The sequence below is a fragment of the Lichenostomus cassidix genome, chromosome 7 (genome assembly GCF_008360975.1).
Source record: "Lichenostomus cassidix isolate B80296 chromosome 7, HeHo_3.0, whole genome shotgun sequence".
NCBI classification, from domain to species: domain Eukaryota; kingdom Metazoa; phylum Chordata; class Aves; order Passeriformes; family Meliphagidae; genus Lichenostomus; species Lichenostomus cassidix.
The window spans coordinates 7,416,678-7,442,370 of NC_139488.1; the positions used below are offsets into that span (position 1 = coordinate 7,416,678).

A 25,693-nucleotide genomic window follows, 5' to 3' on the forward strand; every position below is an offset into this window, starting at 1 on the left:
GAGAACCTAATATAATGCCACAAAGTGCCCTGAAATAATGCTCTAACTGTCCAACTACTGCTTGGTTGGGAAGTTAATTGCTCCTCTCCTAGGTAAAAAACTAATATGAATTTCTGCAGAAAAAGTTCATGAATCATGAACCTTAACTGCATGCTACTAGCCAAGTTATGGGTAATTATATTTTGGGTTGCTACATATTCAGATTATGATTCAACAGATTATAGTTAAACTAGATTTGCTTTAGAACATCTTTTAATTTTTGCAAAGAGCAGACCTTTTCAGTTTAAGCATTCTTTAGGCAGAGGAAGTAAAAGTTCAGTGAATAACTTCAGTATCGTCATGGATTTGGGAAGATAAAGTCTTTCTTGCTGCCTTGGTTACATCCCTCAAATTCTTTATCTCCTTTAAATTTCACTTTTTATATTGTACTCAGCTCCTTGAAACACATAGAAGCAGACCACTGCTTGCACATGACTGCTTTACAGTGAATGTTATGCCTTAGATGATTTGAGTATATCCTCCTGTTTGTGTTGCAGTTGTCTCCCAAACTGCCTTTTTTTTAAGTCTTGCAGAAGCTGTCTACCAAGAAATGCCTCTGTAATGCTTTCCCAGCTATTCTTCCCATACCATCATAGCCTTTAAGTGCTCCTGTTAGTTTTACTGGTAGAACATGGAACATAATGCCAAAACCAAGAATTTTTATTTCTTCTTCGCCAGAAATCCTAACCAGATCTCACCCAAAGCCCTACAGGCCTCATCAGGAGTAACACGAAAGACACTGCTGAGCCAGGGCTTGTTCCTCTGCCTTCCCACAGGTAGGATTCATTCGAGCTGAACACTTTCAGTTCTTGAAGAGGGATTCCCTTTGCTTTTATGATAAATGTAAGAGGTGGTATGATTGATAAATATAATGGAAAAGTTACAGGTTGGAAATTTAACTTGGTTATTGACTTGTGACAGGCATTCTTATAGGGAGAAATTGCAATAGCTTTTAGGACCACTGATTACTTTTGATTCATAATTAAATTTAGAGCACAGAGAGCCTCTAAGTTAAGAACACAAGTTCAAGATCACAAGCTGACTAATGGACACTAAGCTATTTTATATTCTCTGAAAGTATTGTTTTGAAAGTATGTGTAGTGTGAAAGTTAGGTCAACTTCTAAAGAAAAGGAACAGTCTTTCCTGTAGCCTCAGAAACCTTGGTGGCTAAGGCTTTTGAAAATCAACCAGACTTACACCCAAAATGCTGCAAAGCTTGGTGGTGCTCTTGACACCTCATCTACAGAGGGCTTCAAGACTTGTTCTCATCTCTGTTCTGGAGCAACAAACAGTCAGGTTTTTCATTTCATACTTACTGTAATAGTTCTTCATCTCTCAACTTCACCCTGTCTAACCACCAAAGAGAATATTTCTGCTTAATTTATCAATACACCTAGTAATTAATTGGAGTAGTTCACTGTTGGGAAGTTAATTGCTCTGTATATTTGCACTTCTCCATTTCTTCTTGTTTTGCAAGATTGCTACAACAGATGTTAGTGTTATCGCTTATTTTGAGATTATTTAGAAGCCAACAGTAAACAGAGCTGTACTTCTAGTCTATTCAAATTCAGAAGTTGGCCTGTAGCCCTATCTTCTTCCTTTGGATTTTGTCAGGGCTTTTATAAACTAAATAGGAGACTGAATTGATGCTTTAGTTTTTCCAGAGTTTAATATCTTATTTTTGTGGATTCAAACATGTTACACTTGCCTTTCAAGTGAGAGTTAGGGTCTTACTTCTTGCAAAGGAAGACTTGACAGAAAAGCAGATGTAGTTGAATTAGTAGTTTCTTTGCTGGTGTTAAATCAATATATAGATATCTGCTTGCTGCAGTTAACATTGTTGGGAGGAAGTTAAAGTGCAAGCACACAGCTAACTTGAATCAGTTAAGACACATCACTAAGGTTCTTCATGACAATTTTGCTGAGTTACATGGGTACAGCGTTGTTTGTAAAGCTTCCAGCTAGTGCCTACATAATGTACTGTTTCCTAACTATATTTTTTTATTGAAATGTGCTATATTTATAAGTTGAGGTGGGATAATTTCGTTATTAAGTTTGTCCATCTAGCACTTCAGGTTATAATAACGTGCTTTGTTTTACTGTAGCTTTAACAAAATCTATCTGCCTGGACTGAGCTGTCCAAACCTAATCTCAAGCAGATTTGTTTTTTGAGATGTTTAGCCAAAGTAGGTCATTCACATCCAAGAATGAGTCAATTCAATAATCTTTCTGATTAAAACAGAAACCACCCAAAAAACCATCAAAAAACCCCAAACCCCAAATGAACAACCACAAACCCCAAAGCCAGACACCACAGAATTGAGGAAACGCTACCTAAAGCTATGACTGGATTTGGCCGTCAGTTCTTCCTTTGAAATCTGTTCATATTTAGCAGAACAGTACATCTGTGAAAAATTGCAGTGCATTTATGCTTAGTGGTGATGACTTGTGTGCTCAGCTGTTAAATTCCCCAAAGGCTCTGTTGAGCATGTTGGAAGTTTTCTCCCCTAACCGCAGCTTCCAGCAGAAGCAGGATGCTCTGGATCTGGTTAAGGGACAGGAGGGCAGTACTGCAGGGGGACTGTTCTGCCTGCAAAAGGGGCTGTGGGGCAGTGTGGGGTGTGCTGGGGGTGAACGTTGGCTGGGGTGGGATGGGATAAGAGATGCTGTGGAAAATGGGAGGGGAAATGCTACTTGAGTTGCAGTGTAACTGGAGCTGGGTAAGAGACAGACGTAGAGTAACACTGGAAAAGGACTGGCTCATGGTGGGAGGGGAAGAACTTGGCAGTGGAGCCAAGAGGAAGAGCTGAAGCAAAGTGGAGATGAGGGACTGCCCTGTTGCAGGTGTGCTCATGCATCTTGGGGCACTTGAACACTGCCTTGGAAAGCTGGATTCTACCTCGTTCATTCCTAATTGGGTTTATTAGGATGCCAGGCAAGGAAATGATGCTGTTTATTTCTCACAAATTATCCTTCCTTGGCTATTTTCATTATTATGAATATACAGCTTAACCAGGAGGTTTGAGAGCCATACAAAATATTCACAGATGCTGCTGAGGTCTCTCAGACCTGAGCCTTGAATATACAAGGATGTAACAGTAAGAACAGAATGAATCATTGACATCTTAAATTGATTGTCAATAAACACATTAATTATGAACTATTCAGCAGCTAAAATCAGCAAGATCAAAGCCCAGTGCATGTTCCATGAGTGGCCGCTTATCTGTGAGGTCAATATTAAAAACACAGGGGTCAGAACTGCTCCATGATAATTTCAAGTTTTGCAAAACATAGAGGACGTACACTGCATAAAATTTACATGGAGTAAAATTTGTCTGAATGTCAAGACGGCATGCTGGTTGGAGTAGGTGCTTTTTGGAATTTATATTACTTACTTTCATGTTTTAATTTTGTTTTCATGGATTCCAGGAACAAAAAATTCCATCGCTTGTGCACTGCCTTTGCGCAGGGTACAGCTATTAGCAGGCAGCCAATGATGTCACTTGTACGGGGGTAAGTGAATTTGCATTAGCTTTACTTTAGCTATCATGAATAAAAATAATCCTGCAGGTGTTGTGACAGGACTTTGGTGCAGACTCGGAATATATTTTGTTTGCTATCAACTGCAAACTCCACACTGCTGCATCTCTGCAGCTGTTGCTATATGAACTGGCCCAATTAAAGCAGTGAATGTTTAGCTACGAGGTATATGGGAGTTAATTTGCAGTCTCTGAATGGTTTAGGAGCCTCACACAAGGAGATGATAGTTCTATTGATAGTTCACATGAGCAGGATGGCACTACTTGGTGCCTGAATGTCACGAGTTAAAAGTCAAAGGGCAAAATGTTGGTCTCCCTTAAAGCCAGTGAAAGTCTTGCTATTGATTTAAATAAACAGAGGATTTCTCCCTTTATTCTGTAACTTTGGTTAGGAGGGGATTTGTGCTGTACTTTTAATTCTTGTGGCCTCACCAGGAGTCTGTGTTCCAAGAGTTTTCAGATTTTTATTTAGTGTGATGGTGTTTTGTGGGAAACTAAATTGAAAGTGTATTTAAGGGCCCCAGGGACCTGCTCTGGTGAACTGCATCAGGAGAAGCTGAACATCTGCTTGATGCTTGGACACAGCTTTAGCAGAACTCCTAATCATTCAAAAGAAATTGCAGAAAATCTGTTTGCTTTTAAGTTTCAAACCTCATTGCTCAGATTTAAGTTTTAATGTCCTTACATACAAATTTTTTTAAAAAGTAAAAAACTCAATACAAAATATTTACCACCAAGGCAGAAAATATATAAAAGAGGAAGGGAAAGAAAATAAAGGAGATTTGCAATTTTAGGGTGGTTTTACACAAAGGAAAATTCAAAACCGAATTCTGGAATATAACAAAAACGTGCATCATACTAACATGAAGATGTTTTTTAACAGTGAATGTGTTGTCTTAACAAACACCTGGTTTATCAGTTCTATTTCACATTTGAAATAAAATGGACTTTATAGTAAATAGATCTTTTTAATTTCAATTAACAATTTTTTTACTATAAGGAAAATGTACAGAATTTATGTGGAAATCCATGTATTATGTTTACTCAAATACAGAAAATACTTTGCTGCAAACTTTTAAATATAATAAAATGCATTTAATAGCAATCTTTTGTGGTATCATTATCATTATTTATGAACATAACATTCAAAATATGGAAGTTCAGTTGTGGATCAAAATGACCATAAAAACAGTAACCCAAAGAACCTTATAAACATGTCAACAGCCATCATTTATCCTAGATGGCTCATACCAATGTAAAAAACATACAAAATGTAGAATAATTCTCAACACATGGTTTACTTTGTTGCATTGTTCCTACATATTATTTGTGTTAAAATCCAGAAAATTATATTATGAGGAGAATAGTGGGTTTTGTTTATTAAACTAAAGTACAGGTTAATGTCATTCTTTTCTTGTGATGAACATATACCAACAGTGATTAAAAAATAAACATTTATTTACAAAATATTGATGCATACATATTACACAAGTCAGTTATATCAAAGTGGTTTTTAAACAATATCTGTAGCAACCAACTATTTGCATTGGTTTACCATAGTGCAAACGGTAATGTTGCAAAGGCAGGTTAAAATGTGGGATTTCAATTTGAATGTTGGACTTCTGTGCTGCCTTCTGTTTTCCTATGTCTAGAAAACTACTCCTTTTCGTTTAAAAAATACCTGTTTCTTGAGAATGTTGAATAGTGTACCTGAGGATAGGGCAAATTCATTATTAAGCCTAAATTCTTTCACTTATATAACTATCTTTCTATTTACTCAGCCTGCTTACGTAGCACCATTGCCATTGATTACTAACATACTAATGAGAAAAAGGAATGGAAACACGCTAAATACACTATGCCATCCCTAATTTCAGGATTTGTCCATTTATGTGGAATTTCATCTGATACATTTCACAAGTCTGCACTATATATTCAAGTGTTTAAGGATGATTCTGGTGGTATTGTGTAGTGGCATATATATTACCAGTATATATGTTTCTGTGAATATGATATTAAGTGAAGCTGTGAAGAAAGGAACCCAAAAGCCTTCTCCTTCTGTCCTCAGGTGAGAAGGAGCTGGCTTTTGATTACCAACATGTACTGAAACCTGCATATAAATTTGCATCCAAATGACTGAATATTGATTCCCTCATAATGTAAGAATTTCCTGTATTAAATCCGGTGATTTTGATTGTAGCTTTTCTGTTTTGGTGGCTCACAAGCAGCCGTCAGGTAATTACACTGTCCTTTAGTTCACATTCTGTAGCTGGTGCTGCACTAAATCTGTATGGTAGTGCACAGGAGGTTGGCAATGCCTTGTGTACGAAACTTCACAGTTTGAAAGAATGGTGAGGGGCTATAACTTTCTTTTTTTCTTTTTCTTTTCTTTTTCTTTGTTTTTTTTTTCTTTTTTTTGGTAGCTTCCACGGTTTGGGAAGCAGTGGATCTGACGAGGATCTCATGAGCACCCGCAGCGATCTACAACCATGGCTGGTATCTTGCCGTAGATGATTTGTTCTTTCCCGTTGAAGTACAGCATATTTATGGGGGACATCTTGGTGGGTGTGCAGCAAGGACCTGCCGAGCCTCTGGGGTTGGCTTGGTGCACGAGGTGGGTGTGCGGGTATTTTTGTAAAAACACAAATTCACATTCTCCGGAGCAATAATTCGCTTTGTATCTTTTAGGTGCGATAATCCAATCCCATCCGAAAGCTTCAAAATCCACCGTCAGCGGGTAGCGACAACATCGGGATTCTGTTGAGTGCTCATCGCAGTCGAGACCGAAATCTCTGCGGGACCGTTTTGGTGTGTCTGTAACTCTGACCTCTAAAAATGGGTTCTGTGAGGAGAGGAGAGGAGAAGGAATTGGAATCATTTTTGATGTAAGCCTAAATTCATTAAAAACATGCAAATAATATTTCACATGTAGGTGTGTCAAATCAAGATTCTGAAATTAAGTTTGCGAACAGAATTTGACCTCCTGCAATTCTGTTACAGTTATCTGTGCATTTCCCTGCTATTTCTCTATACAGAGCTCTAAGACCTGACTGTTTGTCTCTGAAATCACTGTAATCTCGGTGCTAACATAATTTCCATTAATTGCTATAAGAACATTTTGAAAATTTGGAGGATGCTGGATTTTTGCTTTTGATGTGGGTTTTGTCTGTTTGTTTTAAACTCCGTAATAAGAGCTTTTGTGAGTTCTTCTGAAATTGCCTCCATTAAGAGCATATTGAGTTCAGGCTTTCTGGATATCAAGGGAGGTTTTTTGCGCAGACCAAGGAAGACAAAAGTTGCTCCTTTATTGCTGCTGTGCATGAATGCCTCTACGACTGAATGAATTTGGAGTGGCAGCTAAATACTTGGACTCCTGGAAGAGTCCTTTGTCCAGGAACGTGCTTTTGGCAGGTCTCCGAGACACGTGCCTCCTGCCGAAGGTGTTTCCACAGTCACCAGCTGAGATTAGAGGGAAATTGCAACCTGCATGAGTGTGAATTTGAAAATGTTCCCAAAGTTGCTCCCTTCCACACGTTGGTGTGTTGGTTTGGCACTGATGGGGCCATCCCATGAAGACCTTTCCTTGTGAGTAAGGAGCAGCCCAGCTACTTTTGTAACAGAGTTTCCCTCTCCACAGATACCCTCCTTCATGGCTGTGAGCTGTGGAGCTGCTGGAAGAGCTCTTCCCAAAGGTAAATTAAATGGGGAGGTATCTGGTGAGAGGAGCACCCCTATTCCAGAAGCTGGAGGGAAGAGAGGACAAATTTCCTCTCCCATTATCAACTGTGCCTCTAAACCTGCTCCACCACTGAAATGTTTATTTATAGATGATGATAGCCATGGGTTATCCACATGTATCATCATTTGAATGGATGGAGGTGGTGAGGACATTCCTGATCATGATATCCATCTGGCCTGTTTCAAATACAGGAGATCCACATTTATATTGGATGTACAATTAAGATATCACAGTTTTTCTTTTAAGCTCTTTTTAATTATATTATACTGCTGTGAAGTTAAATGTTGCATAAATGTGGTTGGACACAATGACCTTAAAGGTCTTTTCCAACCTAAATAATTCTGCGTTTCTGTGAGCAACAGATTCATCTACTGCATAAAGTAAAAGTAGGGTAATATTCTGCATACTTTATTCAAAAGGAGGGATTACTTGGTTTTGATAAGTTCAGAAATTTTTATAGGTTGTAGATGATTAGTGATTTGCAGAAACAAATAGCAAGGAAAATGCTGCAGTTGAGCAAATTAAACCTGAAGTGCACCAGTTTATATTTATAAAAACAAACCAGATAGTTATTTTATGCTCTTTCTTATTATTATGACTCAGTTACTGTGTCAAGCAAAATTTATCTTTTCAAACATTTGTAATAGCTGGAATGATGCACTCTATCAAATATTAAAAGGTAAAGAACTTAACATTATAAAGATGATCTGTTCTCACTTTCATAAACAGATAATTCTTGTTATTAATAGAAAATGTATGCATATATTTTTCTATGCATACATACAGAGTATGTAGGAGCTCCCTTGCCTTCTCAGCAATTGTAGAGGCATCTTTTCTACCAGTGAAAGAATCTAAAGACTGTTTTTGTAGCTTTATGTGAAATAGCTGCTTATTAAGCAGTATTTGCTCTCAAAATTGAAAGCAATGTTACTTTGATAGTATCATCCACCAATTGCCAATACCTTTTCTAGTTAATACCTCTCAGTGTCCCTCTGAAATGCTGCAATTTCTTTCAATTTTTTAAATAGGGAAATGGAGGCAGAGGAATGCTATTGATTTTTTTGCATGCTCAGAGAGCAAAGAATGAAAGAATTGGATATACAGAACTTTTATCTTTCACTCTCTAAACAATGCATCCATTTTATCCTTAAAATAGAGCATAAATGCTTTTCAATGAAATGGGATTTTTCTAAATAGACTTACCAATCCATCTTCACCCGGTCCTGGGAAAGTCACAGCAAGATTCTGTCCGTTCTCATCAAAAGCTTTTATTTCGATGCCTAAATTGGATTCAGGCTGTTTGAGCCAATTTTGCAACACTGTCTTCACATCAATACTCTGCCAAATACCGGTGCCTGGGTTCATGTCAAGTTTCAAAGATCGAATTCCAGTATATCTTGTACCATCTTTCATGGGTTTAATAAGTCTCAGGATCTGCACAAACACCGTTGTAGGTTTTTGGACTTGCCTCAAGTATATCCACAATTGTGCCTTTACTACTTTGTTATATTGTATTTTAGAGCTAAACTTAAAGAAGCAACATTTTGGTTTTCCCTCCATTTGTACAAGAAAATCAGCTATAAATGAATGGAAAGAACAGATTACTGAACAGGGAACAACAAAAAAAAAGCATGCATAAACCTATTTTTTTCAGACTGTATAGGAAATATTACAATATGTTATAAAGAGTACCAGTAACAAAGTGGATTTAACTTAATTCATTTTCTGATGTTTATACTCTCCAGGAACTTTAATGGATATCAACAAAATTATTATTCTATCACCTACTACCAATTCACTTCTGCTGGTCACCTCCTGAGGACCTTCATAAAGCATGCAGAATAGCAACTTTGCATAAGCTGACTCAACATGTGTGTGGTGATCCAGCTATTTCTAGCTTGCTCCAAAGCCTCAGCCTGCTACAGACCATACAGCACTGGGCAAACTGAACAAACACTGAAATTTCTTTTCTCAGTGGGAAGAAAATAATTGAGATGATTAATAGAAGGATCATTTTGTTTTCATTTGAATAATATTAGAGGAAAGTCACGTGCAGTGCTGCGTTCCTCCTTCCTGTAGCCTACAATGCAGCTGTCATACCTACTCATGGCAATATCTTTCCATGCCAGGATAAAATGGGTAGTACTAATCCTAAATCGTGCAGGGCTTTAACATTCATAAATCTCATCACTTAAGATACCTGTCTCTTTAGTGCATTTAAAATAGCTCAAGGGCTATTTCTAAGAAGTAGGAAATGAACTCAGAGTAATGAAATACAATGACTTTTCTTAAGTCACTGTAACTATGTAGCAGTTTGATTAAAAATAGTTTTAAAGCCTTGAACATAACAGGCTGGAATAAAAGTGCAGGCAGACCTCAGCTTTGTGATAAGGCTGCAGTAAAATAATGCTATTAAGTGCCCATCTTAATAATAATTAGGTTGAAAAATTTCACTGAAAAATTTACTTTTTCATTTATGGATACATTTTTAGCTGGTGAGAGCAGCTGATATTATTCTAGTCTGCATATCATAACGATATCTGTAACTGCTAACATGCCTTATATGTCCTGTCATCTTTTTCCTTTTTGACATCATATTCATAAGTGTTATTTAAAAAAACAGCTGCCATAGCCAAATACTTTAGCTGAAGAAGAACATAAGATACTACAGTATTAGCTGTGCAAAAGATACTTGATAGGAGCCATAGCAGATGTTTAGCACTCAGAAGATAACTCAGAATCTGCTCATTCAGTAAATGCCTTCATTCTTCCTTGGCACGACTACGTGAGCTGATTGCTGTAGCACGGACATTTTTACATTTAAGTCTGTTACACACGATATTTGCTTTAAATATATAGTTTTAACTCCGAGGTGGGTGGTGCTAGTTTATGGGATCAGCAAAGAAGCAAGAATTTAACTCTCTGCTTGCACTTGCTGTAACATGTTGCAGTTAGGTAGGTGCAGTGCTCTAAGCTGCATTTCTGTTGATTTCTATTGCCTCTAAATATTCTTGCTAGCAAAATCTCCCTCACAAAAATATAGCTCTCTCGTTATCTGCACTTGTACTTTATATTTGTGGGAGGAAATGCCCCGAGTGCTGCAGATAACGAAGTTGACTAAACTGCAGATCTCCCTTTGCTTTCTAAGGCAATGGGCAAATCCCGAGTGCTACAGGGCACACACATTATAAGAAGCCGACAAGAGAACAGTAAAACAAAGGATCGCAACACGGTCATCTGAACCTGGCTCAAATTCTTTAGAAATAACGCTCTCCTCCCTCCCTCCAGCAGACTTCAGCCAGCAGCCTGTTGGGAGAGCCCGAGGAGGAGTTGTGTGGCTCTACAGCAGGGAGACAACTCTCTCAGAGCACCGGTGGGAGGTGAAAGAAGCAGGGTTACTTACACTCTGTAGGCATTGTGATAATCGTTTCGGTGGTGGCGTGATAGTCATCATCTTCCAAAGAGCCATCGCTACTGTCATCTCTCTGGACATCATACTGATCAATCAGTTCCTGCAGTGGAGGAGCCTTGGGTAAAAGTTGTTTAATAACATCCCTGCTAATGTTAGGAGCTTGTTCCAGACGCAGTTTGCTGAGGATTTGAATTTTTATGGCTTCTATTCTGGAAGATTTTGTATTCTGTCTCCACGTACAAGCATTGCACAGTCCGTCCTTTTCAGCGTTCTCTGTGGGCTGACTACTGTCATCAAGAGCCACCGGATCGACTGAAATCAGCATGAACAGGTAAATATAAGCATAGAGCGCTAGCTTTTGCATGATCTCACATTCAGTGCAGCACTTTTCCCTTCTTTTTTTTTCCCCCTCCCCCTTTCCCTTTCAGTACTAAACAGATCCGTGAAAGCAAATGCAATCTGAGAGACAGCTTGCCACACTGGTGTACCTTATATATTCCAAGGGGGCTTTTTATACTCCAACTTTGATTAGGCTCATGTCGTCAAACCCGACGATTGGTTGCTGTCCCAACAATGAATCTGGCTGTCAGAGGGTAAAGCCCTGTCGATCACAAGTCACTAGACAGCATTTAGTTACAGCCAAGGGTGAACTGATTTATCTGGGTGCTTCGTAGAGGATATGCCTTCACATTCTGAAAGGATATATTTCCAAGTATTGTGGGCAGCAGTACTGAAAGACAGCACTGTCATTCTTAAATATTATGCCAACTGTGTATTTGTACTATGAATCAAGAGAGACCTTGCTCTAAACTTGCTTTAGACTTCTACCAATTTGTCTGACTTGAAAGTTTGTTCTATTTAAAAGAAAATCCCAAGGGGCTATTGTTAGCAGGCAGGCAATTAATACTTTAGAAATAGATTGCAAAGATTTGTACTAATTTATGTTGTTCAACAACTAATATGTATTCAGCAGTTTCTATTTCAGAAAACCTTACTGGGTTTTCTTAGACACTAGCTAAAGCAGTATTGGAGATTTTGTGCCTATCTGACACTATGCAAATGCCTCTCTTATTTGTTTGTCCCTTTTAGCATATATCAAAATCCACAGAACAAGTCCTTACTGAATTAACAGTCAGTTATGACAAATGAGTCTGTCCCCTCTTCATACTGTCTCCAGAATCCTGGGCAGAAAATTAAGTATCTTTAGTAGCAAAGGTATCTTTCAGGAATATCTTTAGCTACTCACTCTAATACTACACAGGAATAGTTCAACTTGCTTTTTTCATTATTAGTGAAAGAATTAAAAGACCTAAAATATTTAAATCTCTTCTGTGTATCTGTCTTCTTTTTTCATGTAAACTTTTATTTCTCTTCAAAATGTTTCTTTATTATGTCAAGTGATACATTTCTGTGCTTTCTTTTGCTTTCTACTTAAGTACTTAGAAATTGTCTTATGTCCTGCTTATATATCAAAAAAATACAGTTTTAATGTTTTCTGCATAAGAGAGATACATCTAGGTGTGACTGTATAGGTTATGGCTTATAAAATCTTACATTTGATCTTAAAATCAAATGTAGTTCACATTTTATGTGTTATTAGCAGTAATTATGGAACTCTCCCTTAGTGTGGAGGGTGAGGGTGTCAACTGCTCAACCAGGCTGCATATCACAGCAAACAGAAACCCTGGGATTTATATGTATTATATGTATTTGTATATTTGGAATCTAAGTATTACAGCGAAGGGAAATCCTGGAATTTCATGCAATATGCCAAAGTTTGCCTAAGTTAGGGCTGAATTTTTAATTTCTCACTGAGTTACTTTTCTTTTCCCATTCTGAGTACACCTAAAAATATGCTGGACAAGGTGTTTTGCATGTATTCATGTTAGAAAAACATTGGTAGAGGTGAAGATGTGGACAGAACTTTCAAAGATTTATTTTTTCTCTGCCTGGCCATTCATATTCTTTTTTGTATCACCTCTCCAGGGCATGCAAATTCATTGTATACCACAGAGCTGAGCCTAATATTCAGCTCATAACCAGTGACATAAATCAAAAGTATTCAATTCAAATTGATTGTCCTGCCCTGATGTAAAGTTGATGCAAGTGATAGATGTATCATGCTCACATATTCCAAGCATATGGCTTTGGGGTCAGGCCCTGATAATCTGATTTTAGCCAAAAGCCACATTTAAAGCAAGCAGTTTGTTGCCTTAGCTCCTGAGCATTTGATTTTTACACAGAGACCGATGCAGCTACTCTCAACATGTGGTGACATAAATGGGCTCTGGTTCACTAGAACTAGAAGTCAGGCTAAGTCTGAGTGTGCAGTGCAGACTGCCTGCGATGCCTATAACATATTTAAAACAGACTCTTAGTGCATTTCAAGTGCTAGAAATGTATTTTTATGGAAGATGCATAGGATGATTCACGGTGAGTATCTTTCTGAAAAGCACTGACCTCTTGGTGAATTTTGGGGGAGTTTACTTTGGGGTTTGTTTACTATTATGAGAGTGAATATCATAAAATTATTTTAAATTATTTCTTTATTTTAAACTAGAATGGCTTAACCATCTGGCTATAAAAGGGAATCTACCCCAAGTGGAAACTTTGACAGGTACCAGCTTCCACACCAGAAACAGTTTAAAGCAATGATCCATCAATCAACAGATGGAAATAATGATGCAGTCATTGATAGGAAGGTAATTCATTGTTCTGGCAGACCATGGCTGGAAGCCACTCGTGAGGGAGAGGGGCCAGAGAGGTGCTCAGCAAAGCAATGCCTCAGCACCGTGACTCCTCTTGGGCTGTGCTCTGCAGCCACACTTGTACCTCGCCTGCTCCTTCTCCTGCAAGGCTTCCCACTCTGGCTGGCCCACCAAGAACATGCAGAACTTCAATGTTCTTCAATGTTCTTTTCCTAATCTTCTGCAGAGAGATTGCATTAATCTGCAAACAAGAGGCCCTTTGCTCCGTTCTGTGCAGCATTTATTTATGGCTGCAGGACCAAGGCCCTGTCCTGTGAGCCTGAAACCCCAGTGAGCTCTGGACAAGAGCTCAACTTGCTCTCAGGTGACACGTGGTGCCCAACAGATCCTGCTGAGCACCACTCTTTAGGAGGCAGCAGCAGCGCTGGAGTGGTGACACAGGGACTGCTGGCTGAGGGTGACAGAAGCACCCCAGAATTCACCAGCAGCTGCATAATAGCAATATTTTTCCATTTCCCTCATAAAATGCCTTTCATATGTACTCTGAATAACTCTTGGCTGTTAGTAGAATACTTTTCCTTTTTTTGTGGTAGCTAGCTTATTCTTTTTTCTATGAAATTGCAAGAATTTAGGAAAGAGCACAAGGAGTTGCACTTGATCGGGAGCTATTGAAGGTTTTAATTTCTTTGATAATAATAAAATATGTGATTTGTTTTTCTGTCTGACTAGCATTGTAGTGTTCTTGGAAAGTGATGACTACAGAAGTAGGTGATAGAGGGGAGGAAAATAAGTGATGAAGTGACCAGGTAAAAGTTGTTCTCAAATGGATTTGGCAAAAAAATATTTTAAAAATACCCAACAACAACAAAACCCTAACATATTATCACTAGCAAAACTAAAGAAGAGTTAAAAATGAAATGCACATCTTACTGAACTTTATGGCATTTTAATATTATCTTTGGGATTTGTGTCATTCTACCCGTTGTGCCTGCCAATAGTGAATAGTATTCCCAATTCTGACTATGTAAAGATCACAGCTCAGGCCCCCAAAATCAAGCCATGCAAGAATGTTCCTTTCTAAAGGAAAAAGGCATACATCTGTCTACCTGGCAACCTCTCCTCTCCTTTCCCCCTTCCACCATAAGCTTTTGGAAAACATTAAAAAAAAATTTAAATTTAAAAAAAAAAAAAAAAGGAAAAGAAACCAAACCCACCCCCTACAAATCTGACTGATATAGAGGTTTCAAAGACATGCTGTAACTGCGAGTTCTGTGGAAAAACAGTGACTGTGCAGAGGAAAAGGAGATTACTAATGCCCTCCCTGAGGAGAAGGCAAGCAGAGCCCAAGCATTACCCATCCTTTTTGGCAGGCTCTCGTTAGCCAATGAGCTCGTGCTCCTCCAGCAGTGCTCAGCACGCTGCTCGCCCTGGACCATGCGCAGCCTGTCGCGCCTGCCCGCCAGCAATGTGCACAGGGACAGAAGGCTGCCATCCCAGCTTGGGCTGGGGGAGGACCAAGTGGCCATGGAAAGGAACCAGGACATTTCTGAGAAAAGGAGCTCTTTCCTGGCAGGGATGGGAAGGGACATGGGTTATAACCCTGCCAGCAACTGGACGACTTCATACTGCTGTAGGCTACATTTTCAAACCCTTCCTTACAGCCTGCAGGACCAGAAATTCACTTTTCTTCATTCTGTTGTTTAAGTTAAATGAAATAGTTCTCACAGTGGATTCACCTCAGAAGGTAGAACTTGAAGAAACAAACCAGGTGTTGTAAAATGCTCTGTAAATCCGTGATTGCTGTTTACATTGATTTCCCACCTCTGAACCAGCTGGCTTCTCTCCCCGATTTGCTTATAAGGAAGAGATAACATTCCTCCTGAGCTGCTGAGGAAGATACTAATTGCTTTTCTCTCACTTTTGTCAGCACAAAGCCTAATTTCCAGAATAGTGTAATGAAATTGATAGAAAACTCAATTTTAATAATTTTGGACCAGACTCATCTCTCTTTTAGTTGCTGTAAGATGGAAATAATGTTTGTGAAGTTATTTTGCTTGGAGTAGTTAAATTTGAAGAGAAAAATTCAGACATATAATTAAATGTAATGGAGTTATGGTGTTTGAAGTGCTTAACTATGAGTCCAGCAGTCTTAGCTCACCAGGTGCTTTCTCTTAGCCACCTGAATCACAAGATAAATGCAATACTTTGAACCACTCTAAGCAGATATAAGACTATGTCTATAAAACACTTAGAAAGGACTCTTGCAGTAACAAAATGCCAATAAAAACATCATCCCAATCACATTATGTAAATTCATCTACTTTAAGGCTAGAGTAACCACTTTTAAACTTATTACCATGAACTATAATATGAAAGCTGTAACTCATGTGAATTCTTGCTCTGTAACAAATGCCCTGAAAGATTTTGTCCTTTGCTATACTTCTTTTTTTTCCTCCTAAAAAAGTAGTCATATATAACCTTCTGAACATTCTGCTGCATCACATACTGGAATTCAACTTCATTTATGCTGATGATGTGAATATTTAATTCCCTCAACTTCCCAAGAAAGAAATACTGGTAAAACTTGGTTTTACCAGTTCTGAGTTCCAGGTATCCTATTTCACACAGGAGAAGAGCACACGTGGCTCATGCTATGGATGCCTTGGTACAGTGGCATCTGGTTAGGATATCCTGCCCTGCCTTCTGAACCCCTGCTGGCAGGTTGCTTTCCTAGGAACACCAAAATGTTCAGAAATCTGGGATTTTAAGTGATCTCCCCTGAGGTGTACTTGGGTCTGTGGTTTGAGCACCAGGACACAATGTGGCTCTGTCTGGCAGATGATTGCCTCCTCTTAGGAGCTGTGGGAGTCACACTACTGAGTCCTGCCTGCTAAGGAGTGTGTCACAGGCCATGACATGAGGTGTGCAATGCATAAAATGGGAGAAACAGGTAAAACTGGTGGCAAAGGGCTGCTGTGGCCATTTCAGCCCATGTTGCACCTCTCAGTTCACCCAAGAGATGCTGCTAACATCTGTAACAGGATTACAAGGTTGCCTTTAGCTTCTGACCACCTCCCTCCTGCCTGCAGCTTGTGTTGCCATGCATAACTGGGCCTGTGGAATGGGCCAAAAATGCCCTGTTGCTTTTTCCTGTCCTGCTTGTTCCAATCCGCATTGCTCCAGAACCAACCTGATACAATAGTTGAAAACAGATAGGGAACAGATAGGGAAGTATATTCTCGTTAAAACCTTTTAAAGAAGGATGCAGTTGTAGAGAAAGCTTCCAGTTTTTCTGAGTTCTTTTGTATTCCGGATTTTATTCTGCAGCCTTTTCTATGGTGTCTATATATCTTATATTATATCTTGTAAAAGAGCCTTGTTAAGTATCTACTTAATTCTGAGGATTTTGCCCTTCTTAAAGGATGCTGTCTTTCCTTTCTTTTCTTTACAGTTGTAGCTTTTCTGCTTTTACCTGAAATTCCTGACATTCATCCTGACTTTCATCTTCAATGTCTTTTAAAATAGCTGTGTCAGCTGCTGCATCGTTGATGGGAAACCTTGGATTCCTCTAAGGAGTGGTTACCGTGCTTGGAGATGTTTCACTTGTGCATTTGAACAATCAAAGCGCTTGAAATACCAAAATACTTTGCCTCGGTGTCACTAGCTACAAGAATGCTTGTATTTTCTGCAAGGCACAGCTCTTCGAAGGGGATTTTCACCCCAGGAGGTCAGTGATTTTGTGTGAGTGGCCTGTCCTCTGCTGGGCTGTTCTGGAACAGCATCTGTTGGGAAGCGAGGGCTGCTGCTCTGAAAAGTCTTTTACCTTTTCCTGTTCCATTTTCCTTTTTTTCTTTCTTTTTTCTTTTTCTGTTTTAAATACATAAGTGGTTAAAAGCGAACGTGTTCCTGAAAGTACAGCAAAATGCGGTTTTGCAAAATGTAGTGAATTTGACTCTGTTTAATCTTTCCCAGTGTCATTATGGACTGAATTAATTAACTTTTTTGATCAGAAGATAGCTATTTGTGGGATAGATTTGGCTTCTCCTCCTAAACTATCCCTTTTCTGCCCTCCCTATGCCCTGCAGGCCTCCTTTGCTTTGGTCCCACTCCATGGTTTTGCCTCCACTGAAAACATAGGCTGAATGGGAACAGACTGCAACATCTGGTACCCACTTGTCTGTAAGTGATAAGAAAAATCACAGCAATATAGCAATATATAGAGTTAAGAAAGCTTTTTTCCTCTTCTACTTACTTGCACTGGTGACCAGCAGGTGCGGTATCACCTCACCTCTGGTAGGGCTGTCTATTACCTGGCCAAAGAAGTTATTTTCCTTTCACTCCCCCAGTCATTTAATGTCATAAGTGTATAATGGGAAAAAGCAGGAACAAAAAGCTGAGGTTTCTGAGGAAGCTGCTGCTTTTAAAGTCAGACCCCAAAGAATCAGGTATTTATGAAAACTCCTGTACAAAATAATGCAGAGACAGGAAATCACATAAGCTGCTTTAGGGTTTTGTAAGAAAAAGAGCAGATCAGAGACAGTAAAACTTCTTGATGTATTTGATTCCCATTTGGAGGAAAAGAACATACATGCTACATTTTGCAATAAATTAGGTACCTTTGGAGGATTTTCACAGAACTAGTACAACTGTTTAAAGCTGTTGGGGCATCCAAAAAGAAACACAGCTTTTACTCCCTCTCTTTTATTTATATCTTTCCTTATTTGTTGTTCACTCCCTATTGATGTAGTAAAAATGTTCCCTCTTTATGAGCTCCATTATGAAACATCACATAAGAGCATCAACTGAAGGAAAGCTGCCTATACTGGCTAAAGCATTAGCTTTACTGCCCTTTTCTCTTGGGAATTGCCTCTGGCTCCTTTTGTAGACACTTCAATTCCTTACCATTTTGAAGGCTGATGCTTTAAAAATGTACAAGTTTGCTTTTGGTTTTTTGTTTTTTGTCCTTGGGATTTCAAGTTTTTCTCTCCCATCAGCCTGCTAGTTGGCAGCATTATCCAACTGGTTGATAAGAAACAAGGATAAACCACAAAGGAATTGACTGTTTGGGGTTTTTTACCTTCAGTAACAGACTTTCAAAGCCCCTCTACCAATCTGCAGAGATATAAAACTACTTCAGAATTAACTCTTCATAGCAAAGAGCCTGACTCTCTCTGTATCTATGGATATATGCCCAAACTCATGGAAAAGATGTAAAGATTTCATACTCTATGCAAATAATTGAAAGGATGGTTAAAACCTAGAATCCACATAGTAAATCTGAAATATTGCAGTGGTTGTTGCTTCAGATCTTAGTTTTGAGATGTCCTAGCATAATGAAAGTTAGAGAATGGCTTTTAAGTGAGTAGAATCTGAAAGAGTTAACAGAGAAAAGTATTCCATGGATACCCAGATTAGTAGATACAGAGTTATTTGTTTGCTACTGACTTTGTGATAATTACACAAAGCTTTTTTTATGTCAAGTGAACTTTGTAGCAGGGTTTTTCCAGTACACAAATTGGAGGAGCTTCACAACTGCTTCTGAAGATTGGAAAAGAAAAAAAGTACTGCTGCATATGAAAGCTGAAGTTATGATCAATCAAGAATATAATCACTTGACCAAACTTTTAAGGCTTTCCAGAGCATATTAATTAAAAGATGGATGGTGCAATTAGGAATGCAATGCAAAATGGAAATAAAAATTACTGCAACAAATTACTTCATTACACTTTCTACAATTTACTGAGCATTAAGAAATGGAAACATTTTGTCATTTTGTCCAAAGCCTCTAGAACAAAAGAAAATTAATTAATAACTATTGAATTGTGCAGTTGTCTGCTTTGCTAATTCTAAACTTTAATTTATGTATCTAATGATTTATATGAGTGACTCCGAGAAAGCAGTGTGGTAAATTTTAACATCTCAATAATAACTTGGTAGAGAAAAATTGCTTCACTAGATCCTAAACTGTGGTAAAAATTACTGTGTTGGTATATCTGTAGTTTTATGTTTAATTAGACATGCAAGGAAAAGAGCAGTTTTCTGCTCAAAAGCTTCCTCATTGCACTGATTGGTTTAAGAAATGAGATTTCCTTTCTGTATAGCCCTTCTCTCACATCAGTCAATCAGGCATTAGCTGATGTGGACCATAATGTCACTAAATACTTTCCACAATTGTAGTATCTCATGAATAGTCTATGTTTCTTATAAGAAATAAGGTGTATCAAAATCATGTGAAGGAATTACTTATTTCAGTTTGTATGTGGAATTGTGTGAAATATGTATTTGCTGTTCATATAGGAAGAATGTTGTACTTAGAAATGCTAATTATTTAGTGGTAGGTAGCTCTTCACTTTGGGCTAACATTTAGTGTCACCTGATATCAATATAAATTAATAATTTATCAATTGTACCTCAGATAAGGAGCTTCTTTTTTGTTCCCAGTTTGAGTACTGCTGTATGGGGCTAAATTTCATGTTCTTTCAACCATTTAACACTAACAAAGTGTAACAAAAAGAGGAAAACTGGTAGGCAATTTTACAGCCTCTCTTGTGAGTAATTTTGAAACAAGCATATTACAAGGATGTTGGTTTTGCATTATGATGTGCTGTGTTTGGAGAAGCCTTTTCATGGCCCCAAGCTGTGTTAGCCCAGAGTGAAAGAGAGCAGTGTAGTGACTACAGACTTGGAGGATAATACCAGCAAATGCCATTGTGTAACACAGAAGTTGATTTTTATTTTCTAGACAGAATCTAATTGAAAAGTGTTTTTTTTCAGTATAAGGGTGTCATTTGTGGTTTCCAGACACTGAGAAAGTCACCTCTGTCAGTAATTTCTCCATACAGCAAGGAATGAGGTGTGTCCTTTCTAGTTAGCTTATAAAGGATTAGAGTCCCAAAATGCTCTGTTTGCAGCATTTGGAAAGAGATTTGCTTCCTGCAAACAGCCGTCTTCTTCAGCTGGAGCATTAGAGCCAGTCATTGTCATTGGGCTGGAGTTGCTCTTTGGGAACTGCCATTAATATGCAGTTCCTACAACACACCCATCACGCTTCATGCACCTCTTCCCTCTCAAATGGGTGTGTTGGCCATCTGCAGTGTATAAATCACAGCAAACCTTTCCCATAGCCTTCTTCCTTGGGAAGCTAACAGGCACTGGTCACTGGGACCAGAGTGTGGCTGGATGGATGCTTGTGCTGGAAGGAAGGGCAATCACCCTTATTATCCTAAATTATCACAAGATAATTTATCTTGTTCTTTTTTTTCTGTAGGGAATAGCTCTGCTTGTTTGGTGTTGGTGCTTCAGCTCTGTATCATTTTTGTCTCCCTTCTCTAGGTTTACTCTGTGGGGAGTTTCTTTTTCTGAAGATGGAGTAATCAACAATATTTTGCAAATGTCTACAGTATTTCTAGCAAGGTAACATATAGATTATACAGATGTAGATAAACTAAAGTTGTCTTACATTTACTCATTCTACACACTAGTATTTGGAAGTTAGAAAGCAAACAACTGCAAGGTGAGGAGAAGTTTTTAATAAAACTCTTCACAGTGACATTCTCTTTAAATAATAACAGTTCTTTAAAAGAATAATAAACATGAAACCCTGTAAGCTTTGCAGGTAATTCAGTTGTTCCTCTGGCTGACTGACTACTCCCTGCTGCACAGTTTGCTCCACAGGTTTGTCTGACTGGAAGGCAGAATGAAAGCATTTTTCTCCAAGTGCTTTCAGTTTAGCTATGGCCAAACCTCATGAGAACTGTGGCTCTTAAAAAGCAGCAATAAATTATTCTACTTTGGGTGGTACTGGCTACTTCTAAGACATGGAAATGTCTTGAATCTAGAAACAAATTTGCATAGGTTAGATTTGTGCAAACAATGTATTAAGTTTTTTCAAATCATGTAATAGTTTTAAATACTACACTTGAGTTTTCTGGGATAACAGAATACTTAATACCTCTATCAGTGACATACTTTAAAGGCAATTTAACAGTGCATAAGAACCCAAAATTTCTCAAAGGTGAGATTTGATTTCCCTATAAGATCTGAAAAGTACTTTTTGTCACAGGGTAAAAGTAAAATGTAACATTATTTTTACTACTACCCAGTGGTGTATCATGCATCCAGAGTATACACCACCTGTGATTTTGCCTGCTGCATGCTCAGTGTTCAGGAAATAAGCTAGAATAAATTTACTTTCCATCTGCTGTATGTATGAGTGTAGGAGCAGCACGACTATATTTAAAGAAAATTCATGAGGAAAAAGAAGTATTTTGGAGCTTAAATAAACAGACTTTGTTCACTTGGCTGACGCTCAGTGACGACTTTTGCAAGAGGCTGAGAACCTCCCAAAATGTCTTTTCATGGCTGTAGGAATGAGCATGGGGGGTTTTGATTTTGGGGATGAGGATGGAGAATGGATAGTGTTGCAGTGCAGTAGTACCATCATCAATGTGCCTGTGTAAACATTTCTGACACCATCAAGTTCACTGCAGGGGGTAGCACAAAACCTTGCTTGTAGTTTTCTGCTAGGAAGAAGCAAGAAGCTATATCAATACCCAAAAAGATGCAAACAGCTTTTCATAAAATTCTTTATTCATGCCTGTAATACTGACAGAGTCCAATACAGAGATATTATAACATGAAGTGGCTTTGTTCTTTCAAAAGATGAAATAACAATGAATTTGAAGCATGTTACAGGTATAAAAAAGTCCCAGTGCTGATTGAAGAGACCAAACCTTGTGTGTACTTCTGTTCTTTAAGAAGCACACACACAGAGCCATGAGTAAATACTAATAAAACCTGGCAAAATATCACTAAAGACAAAATATTCCAGAGGCAATGCTATCAAAATCCTTTGAAACTGAATTAAAAGATCATATAGATTTGCAAAAACTGTGTGGACCAGGGTCCAAGAGAAGTCAATTCTTGACTTTAGTTTCCAGTGGCCTTTGCCCTTTTGCATCAAGCAGGATCTTCTTCCAAAAATAATTTCCTGAATGCAAATGACCTGTTATAGCACTTATTACTTGGGGTATAATGTTCGAAACAGGAGTGACCCTTAAATTAGTTGACGAACACATATGAAACTTGCAACTTCTAATAATAGTGGGGCAAGTCTTCCATATGTTGTTATAAATTTCAGTCCAAGATGATTAACGTGGCTCACAGGCTACCCTTGTAAGATGATAGAAGAGATATTTTTGCTGCCTCTCCTGAGAGGGCTAGTGTTTCAGATTATTTCCAAACAAGCTTCTTCCAAGTGAGAGATGGTTCTCATTTTTTTGTCACCTTAATAAAAAGGTGATGAACGCTCTCTTCTTAACTGTGCCCTTATATGAACATCAAACAAACATAATGACAGTGTGATGTGATAACAGTGTGTATGTGCTATCCATGAAATAATGTTATATTCATAAATACAAGTCATTAATTTATTGTGCCTGTCCTTATGTTTGGAATAGAGTGCTCATATTGTAAGCTTGCAGGGAATCTCAGAAGTGAATTCAACAGATACCTCTTCATTCAAAGTTATTTTTATATATAGTAGGTCTCTAGTATATTTTACATCAATTCTGTCCAAATACCGTAGGAAAAAAATCTTATTAACTCCTTTATTAATTAAAATCAAGGGAATAGTAAATTGGATAGCAAATTGTTTACAGCCATAAACAAGATGGCCTAGGATGTTTCTTTTGGTATAGAAAAATGTGGCTGATGAAGCTCAGAGGATCAGTTTGGGCACTGAAGAAAGTTTATTTGGTTTCAGAATCTTAAAACTTGGGTCTTGGCTGTACTGAAATAATTGCTAATTTTGTAACGCAAATGTGGATTCATCTCTTCATTATATGAAATCTTGCTCCAAGTCACTATGGCAAACTGAAGAGGCAATTTTCTGGTACTGTTCTCTTAGGTATTTGGGTGACCTTGGACAAATTAGTGTTTCCCACCCCACACCAAGAGCAGCAAGAGGACTAATTATTGATTAGAGACTGTATAATTCCTAGCACCCTCAGCAGCTGTCAGCCTGCTCACTTCCTGGCCGTGCACCCACGGAGCAGCGCTCTGGGAAGGCACTGGAGCCAGCTCCGAGGGAGGTGACACATCCCTGCTGTCACTGCAGCACAACAGAATGTCGTGTGCCCAGTGCCATCCCCTGGCTCGTGCAGCACTGGCTCAGATCACTCTGCACAGCTCATTACTGCGTGCAGACAGTGAGCCTACACATTTGCCACATTTCCACACCCGTTCCCCTTCATTGTCCCTCATTTCCCCACTGTTTAAAGTAAATCTAATTTTCCGCTTGGTGGACAGTAGTGAGAACAGAATGTGTGGTGTTCCAAGGGAGTGCCCCAGTGAGACCTCTGTGAGCAGGAGCTGGGTAAGGCGATGGCAAGTGGTACAGTTATTTATTTGCTGGTAGTATGGGATGCTGTTCCTAGATGAGATAGATAAAACCACTAAATATTCTTGTTTGGCTGAAACTGTTCATCCTGATTCATCCTCTCTGATTCAGAAGAGCTGAGGCTTGAAATGCCTGTCTGTCTGTGGATACTGTTGACGCTGGCTGAAAAGAATTTGTCAGACTGTGTGTTTGTGAGCTGTTAGCTGTGCCACTTAGCGACTCCTTTAGTTGACTAAATGAAGGCTTGTTTTGAAGCTAAGTGACACAAGTTCTGCTGTGGAAACTGCATCCAGTTGTTGGCCTCTCTTCACAGAGCCTGTATTTGAGTAAAGTTTTCCAGCTACTAAGAGGTCATGCCACATACAAGTAGGATCTTGAACTTCAAACTGCGTGAGATGAACAATCTTTAATTCAGACATCAAAAAGCAGACTTCTGACATGAGGGCAAGGGGAAGAAGGGACAGAAAGAGAGTGAAAAGTTATTCAATTTAATATTAAGCTATGGGGTTGTTTGCAGACTACCTGGGATAGAATGGCCTTCCTGGATTTTTTGTAGTCCATTTGTCTCTTGGAGATTATATTACTTTCCTATATTAACTACTTTATTAAAACATAACCATATAACCATACTGAAACTCACTCCAAGACACGTCTTAGTTTTATGAGCTATTGGATCATGGATTATTAGGGTACAAAACTCTGTGTGTGTGTATGTGTGTGTGTCTTTGCTTATCTGTCCTTGTTAAAACTTGGGGCCACGTCCCAAATCAATGCAATACAGGATGTCTGATGCCTCTTGGTGTCTGCAATCTACAACAGCAAATGCTGATCCAGAGAGGTTTAATTCTCAGATAATGCTCATGACATTTCTCTTATGTGCACTTCTGCTTGGATAACAAAACCAGTATCAGTTCATACTGACCCAGGTGTGCTCTTTTGCAAGCCAGAGCTTGCTGAAAAATGGACAGAGATTGGAGCTACCACCATTAAACTTCCAGGGATAAAATTTGGTGGTTTTTGGCAGGCTTCTATAAACAAGATTTTGCCTTAGGTCCAAGTTTTCTTCCAGCCTAAACCCTATAATTTCTTTGCCTAACCCAATGATTAGGCATCTCAGGGCATATTGGCAGTGTACTTCAGGATGTTTATTTTTGTTGTAGATCTGACTTGCCCCTAGCTCCAGCCCTGTCTTAACTCAGCAGCCTCTGCCAGTCCCAAGCCTGTAAGTGCATCCACCACCTGTCAAAGGTGAACACTATATCTCAATTAACACTGGCCATGAAAACCTAAGTATTAATCCTGGTGTTATACTGTTCCAAAGCTTATTCCCCAAACCCTTTACTATTCAAATCATGCCATCTCAATTTCTAGATTTTTTTTGGCAGTAGCTGATCTTAAGCTTCAATGGCTTGTTTAGAATTATGAATATTAACAGATCAAATACTTTGAGTCTTTTTAGTCGTAAAAACTTTTCTGCATGTGCTCAGATTAGCTTTTCTTCAAAGTCCTGCCTTAATGAAGTAAATGTGTAACAAGCTTATGCCATCTAACTCCATATTCCAACTGAAATATTCTTTCCATTGCTGTATTTAAGGTAGGAATGGATATCATAAAATTAACAAGAAATTGGAAAAAATGAGTCTTGAAAGCAGAACTGTGGTCCAAAAAGGCCCCTGAAATGTGAGCACCATGCTCTGTTGAATCTCTCAGCATAGAGTAACTGTGACACAGACCATCCATAACTAACATTTATTTCAGCAGAGTTGTTCTACTTGCTCATGATGTCCTCAAGACAGTTGTGTCCCTCCAAATAAATGACTTTTTCAATGTTAAAGGGTTTTTTTTTCTCTTGAAAT

The 25,693-nt window shown here is 38.6% G+C and overlaps 2 protein-coding genes and 1 long non-coding RNA gene across 5 annotated transcripts in view; 2 read left to right on the top strand and 1 right to left on the bottom strand.

The window, feature by feature from the left end:
• Positions 1-4,652: 4,652 nt before the first annotated feature.
• Positions 4,653-11,201, bottom strand: MSTN (myostatin). Its single transcript, XM_085066001.1, has 3 exons — positions 10,722-11,201; positions 8,522-8,895; positions 4,653-6,421 (listed from the first exon to the last, which is right to left on the bottom strand). The coding sequence occupies exons 1-3, from the start codon at positions 11,092-11,094 to the stop codon at positions 6,041-6,043; spliced, it is 1,128 nt and encodes a 375-aa protein (XP_084922127.1). The 5' UTR covers positions 11,095-11,201; the 3' UTR covers positions 4,653-6,040.
• Positions 6,344-7,852, top strand: LOC146434461 (uncharacterized). Its single transcript, XR_014853391.1, has 3 exons — positions 6,344-6,464; positions 6,991-7,072; positions 7,217-7,852. It is a non-coding gene; the product is annotated as an uncharacterized LOC146434461 (long non-coding RNA).
• Positions 11,202-16,985: 5,784 nt separating the features above from the next.
• AKAP19 (A-kinase anchoring protein 19) overlaps positions 16,986-25,693 on the top strand; it is a 31,365-nt gene continuing 22,657 nt past the window's right edge. For all 3 annotated transcript variants that reach the window (XM_085066027.1, XM_085066031.1, XM_085066030.1), the window contains exons 1-3: positions 16,986-17,165; positions 17,524-17,617; positions 20,771-20,851. The gene's annotated coding sequence lies outside the window, so the exon portion shown is untranslated. The remainder of the gene's footprint in view (positions 17,166-17,523; positions 17,618-20,770; positions 20,852-25,693) is intronic.

Excerpts from the sequence above, each read along its gene's own strand:
- MSTN (XM_085066001.1), bottom strand. The coding sequence starts at position 11,094 with ATGCAAAAGCTAGCGCTCTATGCTTATATTTACCTGTTCATGCTGATT. Across the intron at positions 8,896-10,721 it reads TATCACAATGCCTACAGAGT|CTGATTTTCTTGTACAAATG; the intron begins GTAAGTAACCCT and ends ATTCATTTATAG. Across the intron at positions 6,422-8,521 it reads GACCGGGTGAAGATGGATTG|AACCCATTTTTAGAGGTCAG; the intron begins GTAAGTCTATTT and ends CTCTCCTCACAG.